The sequence below is a fragment of the Cupressus sempervirens genome, chromosome 3 (assembly GCF_028749045.1).
Source record: "Cupressus sempervirens isolate cs-2001-9-10 chromosome 3, ASM2874904v1, whole genome shotgun sequence".
In the NCBI taxonomy this organism is placed as follows: domain Eukaryota; kingdom Viridiplantae; phylum Streptophyta; class Pinopsida; order Cupressales; family Cupressaceae; genus Cupressus; species Cupressus sempervirens.
This window is the reverse complement of record NC_143120.1, coordinates 274,057,872-274,078,828: the sequence shown is the minus strand read 5'-3', so window position 1 is coordinate 274,078,828 and position 20,957 is coordinate 274,057,872. Positions and strand designations below refer to the sequence as shown.

At 31.9% G+C, this 20,957-nt stretch overlaps 1 protein-coding gene across 1 annotated transcript; it reads left to right on the top strand.

Moving 5' to 3' along the window:
- The first annotated feature begins 2,107 nt into the window (after window positions 1-2,107).
- On the top strand, window positions 2,108-4,278 carry LOC149565998 (peroxidase P7-like). The gene is made up of 4 exons (XM_089817320.1): window positions 2,108-2,332; window positions 2,431-2,622; window positions 3,612-3,777; window positions 3,887-4,278. Exons 1-4 carry the CDS (start codon window positions 2,108-2,110, stop codon window positions 4,276-4,278), a joined length of 975 nt encoding a protein of 324 aa, XP_089673446.1.
- Window positions 4,279-20,957: the final 16,679 nt, after the last annotated feature.

Genomic DNA, 20,957 nt, shown 5'->3' with positions numbered 1-20,957 from the left:
ACATAAAAGTCTCATATATATAAGTAATGAAACATCATCATGAATATACTATAAGAAGGGTAAATGACAACATGATATAACATCATAGTATTCCATCTATTACAACCTATATTTTTAGCTAGATCAAATAGTATATAACATTAAGTACACTTACCTCATTATACTTGCAATCCAAGGTGTGAGGCTTTATTTCCTTTGAGCAATGATAGGGTTCAAGAGACACTACATATCTTCTCAATTGTGTACTAATTTTCTAAATTCGATAATTTGGATTCAAATTCTATAATTTTCTCTATTATTTTTTGTAACCACTATATTTTGAATCATTTCCTTATTGTGTCAATTTTGTTTCATGATAAGTGCAGACTCATTATGAGAGCTACATCAAACATTTTGAGAAGAAAGAAAGACATTTTGTCCATAGTTTATGCTTTCTCTTTCATGGATTTATGTCAGGATGGGGTCTATTTTGAATTCTTTTATAGTTTTTTGATTTCCTTAGCAAACACCATTTTAAATTTCTTTCCTCCATTAGATAGTATTTGAGTTGATACTAAGATACTCCTTGTATTTATTGTTGTAGTGTTGTACTAACTTTACATAGTTGGTCATCAAACTCTTGGATTCTCTTTGATTACATTTTTTGTTGTGATGTAATTTGGACTATCTTATACTTAATAGAAAAAGTCTAAATTTGGATGTTAAGGTATAAAATTGGTTATCGTCATGGATCACCTAGACTTAGGAAACTAGTCAATTTGGCATTTTGAAGTGCCAAATTTGTAAGAGGCTTAGGAGAAATGTCTAACTTTTCTAAGTTGTTCTACCATGAATATGAAGGTGTTAGATTTTCATTATGACTTATAGTTTTTGAATGTCAGTTTACGGTATTCTATTTTCAAATTTTCATAAATTGAAGACATGATAGAGACTTTAAATTTATCGTCTAGATGATTTTTATTGGGTAAAATAGTTCGAAGGACTAATTGGTTGCTTTTTTATACTCTCTTTTAGAGATTAATGCTAGATTTTGTAGTGGTGAAATTTGTTTTACGACATCTTCATGGTAACTTGGTATCCATATGATTTGTGTATTTATGGTTTCTTTGCTATTTCATTAATGCTATTTGGCTATTTCATTTATATTCACAAGATTTCTCAATATTCTTAACTATATTGTACTCTTTTTTTATTGGTAATGAGCAGAAGTCTAGATTAATTATTATTATTTATTAAGTTCAAGTAGACTTCAATCCAAGACATCCCACAAGTGGATGGTGTACAAATATAAAGATAAAACCATGCAAAATGATTGGCATAATCATAAGAGACGTTTATGACTATTCCTATGTATTTTGAGGGAGATCATTGACATTATTCTTGATTCTAAGCAAATATTTAAAAATCTATTCAATTTCCTCACTTTTAAATAGATATGACAAATTGACACTCAAGATATTAACATAAACTCTGTCACAAATTGATCAAAATTGATTAGAATAATTTCAATTTCTGTAAACATTTAAATATTTAATATGGTAGGTAATCCTCTAAATAAAATGCAGATTAATATAAAAAAATTGAGTTCCGGTTACATTAAAATATTTGTATCAAACCAATTTTCTGCTGGCAAATTGCCATACCAATTTTGACTTTTGTCAAAATAATAAATACATATATTAGGAGGTACCATTAAAAAATGACGTGAATGTCGCTTAGATCTAAATATTTGTGCCTTATAGAACTAATTTTGACTTTCAGAAAAAGAATAAATACAGAACTTAGTCAGCACGAATCTCTCCCTGGACGAGTCGGTCGCTCCTACTATATGCCAGTTGTGCTTAATAGCATGTGCGGATCACACGGCAAAGGAAATTAAATACTTATATAATAACACGGTGGAGTTAAAGACAGACGAGCACGATCAGAAATATTGTCAATTTTGGCAATGAATTATCCCCAAAAGCCGTCGGCACAACTGCCACTGAAATTTAAAATGGCTTCCTCGCCCATTCACTGTATCGCTGTTGTTACATAAGCGGTCACAAGGTTTCTTTGTGCCCATAAATTTATTTGCGCGATAGTTTTCTGAATGCTCTCGAAAACAATGGCTTCTACCATCTCTTTAGTAAAGATTGTTGTTGTTTTTTTTATGACTTTGTTGTTCGGCGAGATTGGGGTGTCTGCGGCGGGACTTAGCCCTAGCTTTTATGATACTAAGTGTCCGCAAGCATTTTCCATAATAAATTCCACAGTTGCGCAAGCTTTGGCCAATGACTCAAGAATGGGAGCATCCTTACTCCGCCTCTTTTTCCACGATTGCTTTGTTCAAGTAACATACATTTCTTTTCCTCCGTTATTTTCTATACATCACATTTTGAACAGGAATTTTAATTGTTTTTCCGAGTTTTAATTTATTTCTGATTGTAGGGCTGTGATGGATCAGTGCTGTTGGATGACACAGCGAATTTCACAGGAGAGAAGAGTGCTTCACCTAACTTCAATTCGCTCAGAGGTTTCGATGTCATTGATAACATTAAGTCCCAAATTGAGAATGTATGCAGCGGGGTGGTTTCTTGCGCTGATATTCTCGCAGTAGCCACTCGTGATTCAGTTGCACAGGTAATTATAATTTTCTTTCTTAATTGTTCGTTTGTGTGTATCGTTACAGAATATTTGCGCACGATTACTAGAAGTACAGAATGCCGAAGTGTGGAAAAATTGTTAGAAAACAGCGTTCTAGCATATTTTAGGTTTGTCAGTAGACAAAGTTAACTATAATGACTATTAGAATGTTTATTTCAATTATTTTATTATAATCCACATTGATAATCTCCTTGGTTAGATTTAGATTGCGAGGAAGTTTATTGTATTAAAATGTGAAATGGTATTTTGTGTTCATTATGAGATAATAGTGAATTATAAGAACCTCTATTTTTTCTTATAATTCACTATTATTCTTCTGATGATGAATTATTGAGTCTGGTTGAACATGTCAATACAAGAGAAAATCACAAGACAAACAAAAGAATAAGTGAAATTTCTAACAATAATAAAAATATTTGTTATTTCCATTTATCATTACCAAACTATTTATATATATATATATGTATCATTTGAATAATTTATTACAACTATTTAAAAAATTATATAATTGATCTTATTGGTTTGAGTTAGATTGTGTCATTTTTAAAAATATTTAAAATAATATTTCTATTGGTTATTTTGAAAATAGTTTTAGGAACTCATTCTTATCAAGTAGAGCATTGAATAATCTAATCGAAAGTTTAACGACAATCAACAAGACAAAACTGAAATTTCTAACAACAATTTAAACATTTTAGAAACGAATCAATTGATTAAAAACCTAGTTTTAAATTACTCAATGTCAACTCTGAAATGAGATTAATTAATTTTGTTTTATGGATATAGAAGTTGACATTTCGACCACTCACAAAAGGCAACAACTGACACACTTTTAACGTGTCTCTAAGCTGTAAACTTTGAAGTTTTCCACTCTATCGATTCCTTATTATTATAGATTATATATAGATAAAAAAACATATCGCTCAGTATTTAACATTGTTTTTAATTTTTGTTGCTATTTGCAGTTGGGAGGTCCGACGTGGAATGTGCTGGTGGGAAGGCGAGATGCGAGGATTGCGAGCAAAACTGCCGCAAACAAGAACCTTCCAGGCCCGGGTTCGAGCCTCAGCAGTCTCATCTCAGCATTTAAAGCCCAAGGACTGAATGCCACCGATATGGTTACACTTTCTGGTAAACATGACGATTCATATATTTAAAATCTTTTTCGGGGCTGTAAATCATTTGGACGTTGTTATAAGATTATCTAATTATATTTTTGATGGCGCGCGTAAATGAATAGGTGCTCATACAATCGGCAAAGCCCGTTGCCTCTTCTATAGATCTCGGGTTTACGGCGATACCAACATAAATCAGACTTTTGCAGCTTCTCTTCAGGCAAATTGTTCCAGCAGCAGTGGCTCTACAGACAACAACCTTGGGTCCTTAGATGTAACAACTCCTAGTGCATTTGATAATGGGTACTACCACGCTCTCAAAAATTCCGAGGGTCTTTTCCACTCTGATCAGGAATTGTTTAACACTGGCTCAGCGGATGCTCAAGTTACTAAATACAGTGCGGATCAAAATGCCTTCTTCACTGATTTTGCCGCTGCCATGATTAAGCTAGGAAATATCAAAGTTCTCACCGGAAAGAAAGGGGAGATTAGAACGAACTGTAGGAGTGTTAATTGATGTGTAAATGGGCCATTGCTCTCTGACATTTTATATTGTAGTACTGAAATCTGTAATAAACGAGATGAAGAGGACCTCCCTCATTATACATCGATTAATGGAGTAAGGACCATAAGGATGGATCTCCATGCCCACCTATCAATTCATTGGATTAATTCTTTGAAACGAAATACATATTATTCATTCTCGTGGACTCTGTTTATTATTAAATGTTTATAGATGCCTGATACTTGAAGAAGTGAATCTCGAAACTAGGAAAGACACAGCACTTTCATAGGCTACAAAAGTGGATCAAACCAAAAGATGGTGCAAGGATTTCTAATATATCAAAACTGGATATTGGCACAATAAAATATGTTTGCAATGGTGATATACTTAACACTGTGGGGTGCTATCATGGGTAGCGATTGTGACATCACTAACATTCTACTAGTGGCATCTACAATGGACAATCGTTGTCCTGAATGTAAAATCACGCACGAATCATGGATCTTAAATAAAAATGATGGTCGAAAAAATATTGAATTCTTTGCAAATTAAAAGTCAAAAGCTTTGACCAAAAGGTTTGAACTAGAATGCCCCCTTCGAAGGAGTAATCAGACGTGATCAATAACAAATCTAATTAACTATTTGTTGATATCTAATTAAGTATATCTTTTTAAGATATTTAATCAGGAGAGGGCCTCAGTCTATTGTCTATTATCAAACTGATCAAAACTATCAAAATTTGAATCATAACAAAACCAACCTACAAATAGCAAAATAAGACAATCAATAGAGAAAAAACAAAGCTGCAGCTAATTAAGTTATGAAAAAATTTGAATCAGATCTTTGAGACTTGTTAGTAGGATTATATTTATTTATTTTATGTTGTATAGCTATTGAAGTTGATATATTCTTATAATCAGAACATTGTTGACCAAGAAGAAAAAGAGGTGGTTCAAACTAATTACATCTAAAACAAGAAATGTTACTAGAGATAGTAGCTTTACTAGATGAAATATCAAAGGGAATAATGACATGACATTTAACTACTAATTTTGAAGTATAAGTAGTCACGAAAACAATGGTTGAGAAATCAACAACGGAATCAGATTTGAATTAGCAAGCAATAATAATAAGTAAATTTGTAGTATTATAAAGAAGAGAAAAATAATTTTGTGTAGGATCTGATCTTAAATCCTCAAGTTTATTTTCTAAACTAGGAATAACTAAACCATGAATGGGTGGTTGAAAGTACTCCGAGATAGCAATACGAGATGAATTCACTACACTATCTACTTAGTGAAACAACTCAAATGTAGGAGTAAGATGGAATCTAATAGTATTATTTTCTAAATTAAAAACAAAATAACAACAAAATAAATTGATAATTCCTATTTAAAATTGAAAATAAACACAAACAAAGTATGCTTCAAGTGTCTTCCCTTTCCTATGTAAATCCCAAATAGAATTAAAAAAAAAAAGACAAAGAGGAGGAAACTAACCATATTAATGGATGAAGCAACACGATATGGGAGTGCATGGTGGCTCTATAAATAAGGTTTGAAGCAGCTTTGCAACAAGTTTGGAAGGCGATCTAGAGGAGTAATTCGATAAGGATGATGATCCATTTGTGTCTTTGCTCTCTTGCAACTCTATTGTTTTCAAAGGGAGGTTTCATAGGTTTTGTGGGAAGGAATTGTGCACCTCAGCAACTTCAAGATGTTAGCAGTGTTTTTAAGATGTTCATTGGTGTATCAGACATGTCTTTTGGTGTGAAGGTGTTTATGTTAGAGTTGCAACTTGTCTAAAAAGAAGTGTTTCTCTCCTTTTCTTAGTCTTACCTATTTCAAAGTGGCCTTACGTGATTGAAGAAGTTGCTCACTTGTGTGAGAAGATCTTGGTTAATGTGAGAATGGGGGTGCTTGGTTGTCGATCTTTCTTTCCTTGTGGTTGTAGCATTTTTTTTTACTAGTGTGGTGGGATGTGGTTGGTTAAGCTTGCAGCCATAGATGTGTATTTTTCCTCTCTATGGATGCCTCTTCTCTCTTGGTAGGTTCTCTTGGTTTCCCTACTTGAGGTGAGATGCCCTCACTATGGGATGAGGTTTTTCATCTTTTATTTGAAAAGTGCTTTGCCTATTATGACGTTGAGAATATCATTATGGGTCTGGATAGTTTGGGCTCAAGATGGAAAGCTCATTTCCATTGATGATGGATTTTGTACTTTTTGTATGGATCTTTCCATGTGGTGTTTGGTGCTGAGGGGGGTTGGCTGCCTTTGGCTGGAGGTATGCTTGATGCCCTAAAGTCTTGCTTTGTTTTCTGGATTGAACCCTTGGTTGGGCTTCTTTCTATGAGACTTTATCAATACCCTTTGTGGGTTCCTTATGCCTTTCTCTTTCCTTGGAAAGCTAGGCCTTTTTTGGTTTTGGGGCTTTTTTCTTTGGTAGTGTCTAGCTCCTTTTGCAAATGTTGGATCCCTTTTGGAGATTGCTCTAGCAGTACCCTGTAGACTTTTAGTAGCTTCTTAGCCACCCTTCCAAACTGCTTTCGTATTGAGGTAGAGCTCTACCTTCTCAAGCATGGGAGATTTCCTACTTCTATGACAACATCTTGGCTGTTGATTCTTTGGAGGTGTACTAGTTAGAAACCTCAAGTGGTTTTGTTGTTGGTTGAATGTTGGGCTAGGAAGTTTGGAGGAGATGGAAAGTATTTCAGATGCTAGTGTTTTTGCATGAGTAGGTTTCCATTTCTCCACTTTGTTGTTTGGAAGATGAAGGTAATGCCTTTTGGGAAAAGTGTTTTGAGGGTTTACATCTATTTATTTTATTATTTTGGTGTCAATGGGGTTTCTCGTTCTCTATTTTGAGGCCATAGAGTTGTTATGGTTTATGCTCTCTATGTTGTTTTATTTAGAGGTTAGTTTCTCCTTTTGGGCTTAGTCTCTATTCATACTATTATTGAATGAAAACATGATATTTCTTGATGGGTATTATTTTATCTAGTTTCCTTGAAGTGTTAGTGAGGTGTTCTATTAATTTTAAAGGACACGTGCTAGTTTTTTTTTTTTTGGCAAGGCTTGGTGGTTTTAGTGGGCTTGGTAGGTTAAGGGTCCTTAGGGAAATCCTTGAAGGTTTAGGATTGTTCTGAAAATCCTTCAAGGTTTTGGGTTCCTTTAAAAACCTGACATGCTTGGCTTTGGAAGCTTGCTTAGTTAGCTTAACTTTTATTCACCATTTTTTTTAAGGTGCTTGTTACTATAAAAGGTTTTAGGGGTGTGTCAATCCCTTCCTTCTTAAGAAAAATATATATTCATGGATATACAATCAATATATATGTTTTTGCAAGATGGATATATTCCTTAAACAATATCATTGGTTAGAGTAAATGAAGCTTTTATAAATAGAACTCATGAGAGTGTTAACTATTCAATTATTAAGAAACTAGTTTCTTAGATCTAGGAAGGAGGTTTAATATTCATAAAGATAAATAACCACAAGAGATATTCCAAATAAGATTCCATAATGTTGAACATTTTAACCATAATTTCTAATTCTATACACACAAAGAAAAACAATAGTTAGCTTGTTATCAACAACAAACTATAAATAGAATAAGTCATTGACACCTACATCATTTGAAAAATGCAAACATGTCTCAACATATAAAGTTGATTCAACTCTAGACCTAGAAGTTAAAACCACTCTCAAACATCCTAGAAGTATATACATAAAATATAACTCAAGTATAAGAAAGAAAGGAAAAGTATATGATCACTATACTTAAATGTCGCATTTTATGTAAATGATCCCTATGCTAAAATTGGTCTGGCAATGTTTGTCAAATTTAAGTTGCAAATATATAAGGAAATGTATTTATATAGGATTTTTTCATAGCATGCATGCATTATAGAATGCTCGTGGTATAGTGTGATTGCACTATAGGGCGATCACACTATGTTTTCAATTTCCCAAGTATATGACTTGAGCTATCAAACCATAGTGTGATTTCCCTATACCGCAGTTGTGCTATTAGGAGATCACACTATGCCTTACATTGGAAACAAAAAAGAAATTGACATCTTTTTGGTACAAATTTGTGCACTTATCCATATATTACCTGAAAGATAAATAAATTAATATGTTTACTAGAATTTCCTATAGCCCTCTACTAATTATTACTCCACTCTTGATATATGTTATATGTTTTTCTTTAAACAATTATAGATTTTATAGAGTAAAGTTTAATTGAATTCTTGGTACTAGATCCTAAATAGCCACAAACATTTTTTATATCTCTTTTCACATTGAAGACATACTAAATATTTTCCACTCTACAAATTTGATATCACCTATTTTTTCATTATCACATTATAAGTTATAAACAATTTAATTTGAATCCTATCTTTTCAACATATGGAAAGGGATTCTTACTACGTGACAAAATTTATATTTAATACTCTTATTCATCACTCTAATGTGATAGGATCATTAGTTCTAACAGTAACTTGGTTTTGGGATAAAATTGCTTCTCAGTCTATTTTAAAAAAAAAAGACCATTTGAGATTTTTATAATTTCAAGTGCAGTTCTTGTTAGAGACATTATTTAAAATTGGGGTGTTTTGTATATGAGGTTTCAAGGTTTTATTTCAAAGATTCAATTTTATTATTTCCTTATAGATATTTTTTGTTCTAAATTTGGGCTCTTCTCTTCTCTAACATAGAAATGCCTACAAATTGACCTCCTTTTGACATTGTTAATGATGTGTTGGTTAGTGAAAGAGAGAAGCTATAAAAAATATTTGACAAGTAATGATTTTAATAAACCATTTCATAGGCTATGAAGCTTGACTATGTTTAGACAATTCATGAACTTTTCCAAATTTCTTCTCATTTATGTTTACATTATTTTTATTTTTTATGACTATGAAAGTTTTCTTTCTATTTGTGCATGCCATTTGATTGTACAATTTTTTTCATTTCATAGAAAGTAAAAATCTTATTCTCTATTCTGACTCTCCCTTAAAGGCATTTACAAGATAGTTGCATAGGTCATTTCTTTATGTTCAATTAAATAGTTTAGTTAAAAATGTTTGAAGATTAGATTTTCTATAAACGGAAATATTTTTCTACACTTCCTCATTTTGGGTTCAAAATCTTTGTTGTTGTCTTGAGTCCTTAGTTTTGATTCAAAATGTTTTAACAAAAGATGTAAGAATAGCAGCCATAAGAAAACTCTAGTAAAGATATGATGATTATGTCTATATTCCTATAGCCACAACCTCTCATGATTTAGCTGCAATTGGCACTCAATGGATTTAGGCACTTAAAGGATATATTAAGGCTCCTATGACAATGGTTGGTAGATGTTTGAGAGCTTGTACAAAATTTCCATTTTTTGGAGCAACAAATTTGGTTAAAGTCATTTTTCACAATTCATCTCTAATAAGATTTTGACAGTGAAAAAAAATTTATAGTTGAATTCATCAAGGTCAACAACAACAAGTATCATTTCGTGATGTAAGACATTATTGTTATGTTGTTGTTGGGAAAGGTAAACAAATATGTACATACATTCAATAGCTAGAACAAATACTAATATTTATATCATATCATTTTATATAAACAATAAAATATGCCTGCATTCCTTGTGTTGAGATTAGTTCTCCTAGCCAAGATATATATATATATTCTAGAATTCACTCCTATTAAATTTGTGGACTCCTCTAATTTTTAACTATCTTAAATTAGTGAACTATTCTTCAATTGACAGAGCAAATATTCATTTATTATTTTTTGTATGATATTTAATTGTCATTTATAGTGGTAGCAAGCATGTTTCAGTCATTATACAATGTTAAATTCTTTATTTAATTTTCCCTTTAAAACGATTTTCTTGCACGCATTTTTTTCAGAAGTTTTATAGTTGTAAACATGTTTCACAAACACATGCAAAGTAAAATTGTTTATTCAAATTTACGCACATAGTTAAATTTTCAAACAATATTCCCTATTCAATATAACTATACAACTTGCACAATTTGGGTGGGACAAAACTCATCATTCTCTCATATAATATTATTCTCATGTCACCATATCGTACAAGCATAAGATAATAGGGATGAACATTGATGCAGGCCTCTATTGTTATAAATAACCCAATTTGACCTCCAAATTCACATAACACAAATTATTGTATATAGCTTATATATAGATGCAGGAGTTTAAAAATTGTGAAGTTTACCAATGAGTTATATGCTAACAGTAATCCTTTTTATAATTGTAAATTTAGTATTAAAAAATCCAAAAGACATTTAACCAAAAACATATACTTTTGTTGTTCCTTAAAGGTACACAAGAGGTATATATTATTTTCAAAAATAAAAAATCCAAGTACACACTCTTTACAAAATCAATTTATCTCCCCCTCCACCCACCAAAAACATTTTTTAAAACTTTATTTAAATAATAATAATGTATAATTATTTATGAATTTATAACTACTCTTAGCAATTATACGTGTATAGAAAGATGAAATAAGAAATGAAAATGTAGTGAAAAACTCAATCAAATGCAAATTGGTTGGGGTAAAGAATGTTGTTTACAACACTATTTAAAGGTAACAGAATTTTAGAATTGAATATTAGAAAGAACATATGATCATTAGCCTAGTTAACTAATTAATAACAAATTTTCTTTTAATCAACAAATGGTAGTAAATAAAATGGAGGATTAACATGATATTGAAAAAAAATGAACACAATATTTGAGTATAATTTATTAGGAAAAAATATTGGATAGTCATAAGAATCATGCATCTACATAAATTATTATAGAAAACATTATATATCATGTAAAAAAGAATGCCAACGTTATATTGAAAAGTATAATTTTTTTAAACCTAGTATGATGATGATGAAGATCACATATCAGGATATGCTTAGAATAGTAGGGAAAACTTAATGTGATGCCACTCCCCTTCAATTATCATCTTCTTCGCCAACCCTCTCCCTTCCCTAATCCTGATAAATGTAGGGGGCAAAAGCTATTACCTTTCATGAGACACTTCATGAAGTAGATGCTACCCCTTCGCCTGCACTAGAACAATAGTAGGGGTAGGGCATTGCAACACATAGAATTGTAGGAGCACTGGAAAGGGTTATTATATAATTCAACATTAAATAAAAATTCTTTATGTTGACATCATAATTATTTTCTTAAACTTAAAAAATACAAATGCAAAATAAAGCACAACACAATATGTGAGATTATATCTAGAATTGATTGTGGAATATTTTTTATCATAAACATTTTGGATCATACTACATGATCCATCATCATTATGCAAGAGAATAAAATGTGAAAAATAATAATAAAATAAGTTATGGCATGTAGAAATATAATTAACAATATGCAAGGTTCTAAGATGTTACTTCTAGCAGCACTAATTAAACTACATGCTCAATAAAAAGCTAATTCACATGAGTTAAATTTTGTTCATTTAAAAACCCAATTTTTTTTTTCATACTTCTTTAACTAACCAACATAAAAAAGAACACAAATTATAAGGATTACCTAATTATTACCACTACTGGGTAGTATTCAGAAATCATAAGATGGTAACATATGGTGTGGAAATAGTTCAATATGGTGGAACCTAAAAAGAAATTTAAAGCCTCTAGCCCTATTGCAAGGTTATTCAACAAATAAATGAGCTAAAGTTGGTATAAATAACTTTAATGACATTTCGTGTAATGGCATTTTAATAGATTGGACAGAACTTAAGGCTAAATACTCCCTACAAGAATATCAAAGGAGAACTTACTCTATGATTAAGAGTGCTCTTGATGTTGTAGGAGTCAAATTGGAATGTTGTTCTAATGATTCTTGCTCCTTTTAGTTGAGATGGTCTAACTAATCTCCCTTGCACATTATTAAGATCAAATATATGTATTCCATTCTTACCTTCAGTAACACTATCCTTGACCATCTTAACTCTTGCTGGAATCTTTCCCTCAAGCATAATGTCTAGAAAAATAATCTTATCCATCTTTGGGTTAGGCCTATTGAACCTAAAATTGTGTGCTTCCTTTGGAGAATGTTTTTTCATAAATTGCCATTGAGTAAACCAAGTGGTATCCCTAATAGCTTTGTTGTTTGCATGTGTCTTGAATGAGTTGTCCACATGTTCTTTCAATGCCCCTTTGCCCAGGATATTTGGCACATATTTGGTTTTTAGTTTGGTACTAATTTCTTTATTGAGAATATTATTTATGGAAAAATCTATTGTAGCAGCAATAAACTTAATGTGTTGTGGACTATCCTCTCTTCATTTATCCTTTGGTGTCTATGGAAGTTAAGGAATAATAAAAAAATTTAGGGTAAAGAAAGAATCCTTACTGAGTCTCTGTGGAGACTCATATGTCCTGATATTGTTGTGTAGATAACAATCATATTCAACTGAAGGAGGAGTTGGAGGAGTTGTTTTAGTAGTTCATGCAAGAAGGTTAAATGAAGGTTGACAAAGAAAGATCTCAAGTATGGATTTACCACCATAAAGAAAAAAGAAATAACCAATGCTATGGATGAATTTAACATTCCCGTTTCTCAGCTTATACATAAACTCCATACTAAAGGTACTTGGAAGAAGTAGTCATGGGAAAGGGATGAACTTCCTAGGCCATTCATACCTTCTCCAGTGAGATTCACTACTTCATAATCAAGTGAAGAAGAGGAGGAAAGTCATTTTAGTTTAATATGTTGACAAGTATTTTATGTAAACTCTCCGTGACAACCTAATGGCTGAGTTTTTTTTCTTTTTTGTACATGGTTGGTTAGTACTGGTGATCTGTGAAACTAAGTGTACACCTCTTTCACTCTCTTGATATGGAATAGTAAAAATATTGGATAGTGGTAAGAATAATGCATCTACATAAATTATTATAGAAAACATTATATATTGTGTAATAAATAATGCCAAGGTTATACTGAAAAATATTAAAAATATACCTAGTATGCAATACATTAAGTCTTTATTTGGATGCTACTACATAATTCAACATTAAATAACAATTCTTTATGTTGACATCATAATTATTTTTTAAATATTAAAAAATACAAATGCAAAAGAAAGTACAACATAATATATGAGATTATCTCTAGAATTGATTCCATTATGAGTATGCAAGAGATTAAAATGTGAGAAAAAATAATAAGATAAGTTACGACATCTAGAAATATAATTAACAATATGAAGGGTTCCAAGATGTTACGTTTAACAACACTAATTAAACTATACACTCAATCAAAAGCTAATTCACGCGAGTTAAATTTTGTTCATTTAAAAACCCAAACAAAGTTTTCATAATTCTCTAAATAACCAACACAAAAAAAAACACAAATTATAAGGTAAGTTAATACACATTGCATTAAAGGAATGAAAAAAATTGATCATAATTAGGTAATAAAAGATACAATAAATAAGATACAACTAGTACATTATGTCATACATATAGTGCCTCTTTACTATAGATGTATCACAATGATAATTTAAGTCAAAACTATAACTACATAATAGAACATATAATTATTATATAATGATGACGATAAAACTATATCCAAACAATGAACATGGTAGCAAAAAACTTAGGATTGTCTAATCATAAGAAAATAAATATCAAATCTCAATGCTAAATAGAATCATTACCACCCCACCATGTGGAACCTAGAGCTACACCTAGCCATACTAAGGAGATAAATATCATGGCCTACTAAAATAGACATTTAAAAGCAAGAAAAGCTAATGAAAAGGTACATTGGATAATAAGGTTATGTGGTTAAAAAATAGATATGATTAGATACACTATCAAAAGCACTAGAGACAATTAGGAAACCCATGATATATATAGGTAAGTGTCATCACATGGTCATCTACAAGGGATGATCTTACTAGAATTTAGCCCCTCAATAATGATCATATGTAGAACCAGTAATCCATTCATGAATACAAGGAACTAATGTGCTAGGCATAAATATTCCTTGAACATGCAAGCATCTTGTCCAACACCCATCTTTAACCTATACTAGAACTCCAGGCATGGGTGAAAAATAATCATTTGTATAATATTTGACCAGTTTTATTTTCTTTCTTCAATAACCTATAATGAGTCTCCTTGGTCAACTGCTTGTGGTCTCTAGTGTCCATTCCAAGTCAGTTCACCCCATTCATCAAGATAAGCTATCCTAGGCTCATAGACTAAAAAATCATCATAATATTAAATATGTTCCTTCTCATAAAAAGAATACATCAATTCTCATAAAACCATGATCAACATGCTTGTTCTTATTTAACCATGTCTAGAAAAATAGTCCCCATATAACCATGATCATCAAAAAATACTCTCAAGAAAAGGAACAATCATGCATATGCTCTTAACTCTAAAAAAAGGGTATGATAATATGATTGTGACAATAAAAATCTCAATAAAATGAAAAATGCAATACAAAAATACTCCAAAGCTTTTGACATGACTAACCTTCATTCCAGGCATATACTACTTGTGATCCAAATAATTAATGATATACTTTTTCTTTGTGTTGGTATTGGTTCTCCACCTCCTTCTCCTCCTCCAAGAGTTACTAGACATATGTCTCCTTCACAATCTCCTAAGGGAAACAAGAGACAACCATCTCCTTCTCATAGATATCAACAAAGGAAAATGTTTCCTCCAATGAATTCACATCAACATCCTCAATTTACTAAACATGGTTTTGGTGTGGATTATGATTTATTGGAGAAAGACCCAGAATTTTGTAAAGAAAAATTCATTAAAGAATATAACCATTTCAACATAAATTATAGTAGATCTGATATAAATATGCAATTGAAATCCACATGCAAGAGAATAGACAACATACCCACAAAAATGTGACACAAGATATACCTTGGGAAACCCTCATTAAGGGAAAAATCTAGCCTCCAAAAGCATCCATCACCATGTAGTATTCAACAAAAAAACCATTGCAAAACAACCATGGAAACCTTCATTTCCATAACAAAAACCAAGAAATCCATGTGAACAAGCATAAATTTGCACATCCAATGCCATGCTTCCAACCTTCATAAATGCTCCCTTGGCTAACCTGTCAAGCCTTGTCCTGCTCGACTCTTTCGCTTTTTGCCTTTTTTTCTTTTTTTATACAAAAACTATCCTTGTGGCTACTTATATAGTAGAAAGTCCCACAAAAATACCAAGTGGTATTACATAAATCATGTGCTAAAATCATGTGCTGCATAACCCATTGACCCCACTTTTAATATTAGAAATTTAATTATTTTCCTCAATATTAATTACTTACATGAAATATTATTACAATGTTACAATACAAATAATCAAGTATATCCCATGGGAATTTTTCCATGTTGCACATTCATCTAGGTGCATCATTACATAATAAAATAAAACAATAAAATATAATAATATTATGCAATGTGTGCAACACCCATTATCTCAACAATCTCCCACTTTTTGTATATATTGCATAGGGTCAATCTGTAGCCACATAAATAAACAATGGAGCAATCCCTCCTAGCACATCGACCATCATGGATCAAAGTACATGAAGTGCTCCATCCTAGTACCCAAAATAAAATTAAAGTATCCAACATTTCAAACATGAATGATCTCACCTCCTATTATGCCACTACCATCGAACATACATAGAAGCCATCCAAAGAGAAAGCCACCCAACCTATCACATTAGAAGATCATAAAATCTTGTACTAGCTAAAATTCCAAGAACAAAAAACTTGATCCAAAGGTAATCACATGTATCCATAGTTGTCAAAATATCAATAGCTGAAATAACACCCATAGCAAGTGCCAAACCCATCCAACTATCCATACCTCCAAAGGTATACCAAGTGAATTTCACATTATTAACATATCCAATCTATAACTTGCAATCACAAGCCTCAAGAGAAATACCTACCACATATATACCAAGAAGCTCCCACTATAAAAGATAATGTCAAATCTATAACCAATCTATTCCCAAGATCTCAAAGAAGTGAATCCATGTAGGCTCAAGGATATCCACAACACATAAACTAATAAACTACAAGAACAACTCTCATAAAAAATCTCCAAAAGTCTCCCAAGCTCTCCACAACGAACAGAGGAAAGGGATAACAAAATAACCATGTCATCTCTCACATGGTATAAATGAGCACAAATGAGTGATCAAAATCTCTAACAAATCTCAAATCCAATGTAAGAAAAACTAAACATCCAAGAAGATAACCAAGACCAAAGAGAAACCATGCAAATAATAATCTATATCATGTCATTCTACACACACCTCCAGATGTAAAATGTGCAAGTATGATCTCCTCTATAAAACCCCAACAAAAAGCCTCAACAACACCCAAATTATACCATATAACTAATCATGGATGTAAGCCTCTTAGAAGAAGATAAAACTCATAAACCATTCCTAATCCAAGGAATATGCCCAATATAAAACCATCTCCCAAACTCAACCAACATAACAACATATGCAAATTGAGATAACCAATGCTAAACCATCTCTCAAATGAACCCTCTAGAAGTAAAAGTACCATAGCTCAAGATCTGTATCCATGAAAGAAAAGCATAAATATAATGCATTCGAGAGAAATAATGGGCTATACCTCTCAAGTAACAATCTTTTGAGTAGACCAAGAGTGGGGAATAAGAATTCTCATAAATATATCCAAGTCTCCAACCAAGACTCATCTAAGAACAATCTCCTCTCAAGTCCATATTAGGTTAATGCCGCTCAAATTCTCTTGTTGAAACCATCAGCCATCCCAACAAATATTTCTCTAGTCCATGAGAAATTAACATCACCACTATCTCTAAGTATCCATGAGCACCTATAACCAATCAATCCATGCCAAATCCAAATGTAACATAGAAATATCATGAAGTATCAAACTTATGATCGATGTACTCAATATGAAGAAACTAAACCAAGATCATTGTCAAAGTTCCAATGATGACCTCAAGACCATAAACATGACAACATGATCTAAACCATCTCAACCAAGTAGATAACATCATCCATATGAACATAATATAGCATGTTAAAACTCTAAATATGTATCAAGAGTATACCATGACATAATAATGAAACCATTCTAACACCAAGTAAAACATGTCAAATGAAAGCATAAACTACACCTTTACCATGAACCCCATAAGTCCTCAAGATGCAACCATCTCCACATACCATGCAGAAAGATCTCCACACACCATGAAGATAACAAAGAACCCCACAAGTCTTCAAGATCTAACCATATTCACACACCATGAAGATAACCAAGTGCACCATGAAAATTTTAAAGATGCTTTTGCAACAACAGGATCTAAGACAAACCTCCAACATTTGCAAACACTCAATAAATATATCAATGCCAATAAACATCCCACTCAACTATGGTATCGAGTAATCCATGACATCATAAAATCCATCTCCTACATGAATATCCTCCAAGTCTATAGACATAACCAAAGTGTTAGTACCAAGTGAAACCGAGATCTCCAAACCCAAGAAGATATAAACCCAACCAAGAACTAATCCTGCACTGTCACCTCATCACTATCACAAGATCTTACTAAACTATATATCTAAGCTATCCATGCCATCATGATGGAAATACCATCCTCTAACCATGAGAATCAGCCAAGGAATCAAACCATCAAGGAACTCAAAGTGCACATCATGAGCTCCTCAAAATAAACCAAATAACCATGATCCTCAACCAAGAAGATATACCACCATAACCAAATCAGGAATCTAAACCAATGAACATCAATGATGTACTGATATATCTAATCATTCATGCCAAAATCCATGGCACCATGATCACATCCATGAATTGAGCATCTAACACTCAAAGTGTCCAACTCGTCAGCATAAAATAGTCAACCACAATTCTCTACCATGACTGTACTTAGTAACAACATCTCATCCCTTTTACATGAAGAAAAAATTAGTAAATCATGTGACTTAGGACATAGACAACCCAAATCCAAGCCACCAATTTGAATATGCATCAATAATGAAAGATTAATGGGCAAAGCCAACCCATAACCAAGCTATAAATGCAACCTATAAGTATAGACCACTTACAATAATACACAACTTGTAGACCCAACAAGTCATCATACATATACAAACCAAACACTAACAACCATATCATTATGAGACCAATCTAAAATATGAATTAAGTATACAATGACATCAAATCTTAAATCTCTAGACATACTATGCCATAAAATCACAATGGTACCATAGTCAATATATATCAAAAACTATTTAGATTAATATATCACCAAATAAACCATGCCAAACCTACACCAAATTGGAACCAATATGTAGAGATCTTCAAGAGCTTTCCATTGACTACTCAAAGTCCAAAATTTGACTCTGTATGCCTAATTTTTGCCCTTATTTGTGCTCAAAATAAACAAAATTTATCTAACTTTCAGGCTCTTAAAACTTGACAAAATTTCAAAATCATAGAACCAAGCCTACACCAAGTTGTAGTGCTCTGAATTATCTTTCCAATGCCTATAATAAGTTTGAAATTTGATATTTTGAGAGAAAGTTATGACTATTTTACTAAGACAATCCTTTTACCATTTTCACTGCAATTTTTCTTTTGTGATGAAAATTTCGATGGGATTAAATTTGATGGCCATCATGGGTTGAAACTAAAAAAAATCTTTCATCTCCTCTAAACAAGACCAAACTAGGGCATATATATATAAAAATTTATGGAAACATCGACCTAGATCTAGTGGTGAGGTTTGTTTTTACCCAGGAGGTCATTTATGCAAGTTCCCCCTAAAATCATCATTTAAATGAAACATCCAAAAAATCCATTTGTCCAACAATTTTACATGCCCAAAATATACCAACATCCCACCATAACAGCAAACCAAAAATCCTAAAACCTACAATAAATAACTCATATATCTTACTCTTTCTTTTATCCTCTCATGCATTCCCATGGATTCAATCTAGGGTTACAACATTAAAACCATAACTCTAATACCACTTGTAAAGAAAATTTCAACAAAAATTATAATTGCTTTCACATAACTCATAATAGATATGAAATAAGTATGTAATTGAAATCCACATGCAAGAGAATAGACAACATACCTACAAAAAATATGGCACAAGATATACCTTGGGAAACTTTCATTAAGGGAAAAACCATGCCTCCAAAAGCATTAATCACCATGTATTATTCAACAAAAACACCATTGCAATACAAGCATGGAAGTTTTTAATGCCGTAGCCACAACCAAGAAATCCATGTGAACAAGCATGAATTGGCACATCCCATGCCATGCTTCCAAGCTTCACAATTGCTCCCTTGGCTAACCTGTCAAGCTTTGTCCTACTCAACTGTTTCCATTTTTACCTTTTTCTATATATATAAAACTACCCTTGTAGCTGCTTATATAGTAGCAAGTCCCATAAAACCACCAAGTGGTATTACATAAACCTTGTGCTAAAACCATGTGCTACCTAACCCATTGACCCCACATTTAATATTGGAAATTTAATTCTTTTCCCAGTATTAAATAATTACATGAAATATTATCACAATGTTACAATACAACTCAACAAGTATATCCCATGAGAATCTTTTCATGTTGCACATTCATCTAGGTGCAACATTACATAATAAAATAAAATAATACAATATAACAATATTATGCAATCTGTGCAACATCCATTATCTCAACAAATTTCAAAAGTACATGGATCAATATATTCAGATTAATAAGGATAAATACTTCATAGATTTAATCAAAAAAGGTGTTCAAGTACCTTATAATTTTGACGTAGATAAGAATATCAAGAGACAAGATCCTTCATTTCAAGAAAAAACTGAGAAAAATATGACGATGTTAATGGATAAACTTACACCTAAGAATCTGTTTTGTTTATGGAGTGTGTGTCCTCTATCTTTTGAGAGGAGTATACTAGAGGTTGAATTCCCTATGAATTTTTTTTTTCCACATTATGATGAGTATGACGGGAATGGAGACCCTTGTGATCATGTAAGACAATTTAATGTTTTAAGGTTTGACTTTTCACATAAAGATGCTTATCTTACTAGATTTTTCCCTAGGAGTTTAAAGGGCCATGCTATGGAATGGTTCACTAAGATTACTCCCCCACTTAAGAATTTTGAGGAACTTGTTCAAAAATTTATCCAACACTTCTCTTACAATGTTCAAAAACCAGTTTCTATGTTGGATTTATGCAACCTCAAACAAGATCAAGGAGAACCTTTTGTTACCTTTTTACAAAGATGGAGAAAGTTACATTCTTGTTACTCTAGAGAAATTCTAGAAAAAGAGAAAATTGATATACTTGTGAGTAATTTGGTTCCTGAATTAAAAAATGAAATTGGCAAATGGGTATTTGATACTTTTCATAATATGGTAGAAACAACTTTTTGTATTGAGGATGTTTTGAAGAATCAAGGAATTATCAAGCATAATAGCAACAAGAGAAACCACAACAATGGAAATAATAATACGAGTACTTCTTATAAAGGGAATCAACATGTGGTTTATGATTATGTAGTTGATGCACCTTAGTCTAATGTTCAAGAAATTTACAAGTT

Bases quoted from the DNA above. Each gene is read 5' to 3' on its own strand.
- LOC149565998 (XM_089817320.1), top strand. From the start codon at position 2,108: ATGGCTTCTACCATCTCTTTAGTAAAGATTGTTGTTGTTTTTTTTATG. The intron at 2,333-2,430 runs GTAACATACATT...TTCTGATTGTAG, and splicing joins TCCACGATTGCTTTGTTCAA to GGCTGTGATGGATCAGTGCT. The intron at 3,778-3,886 runs GTAAACATGACG...GTAAATGAATAG, and splicing joins CGATATGGTTACACTTTCTG to GTGCTCATACAATCGGCAAA.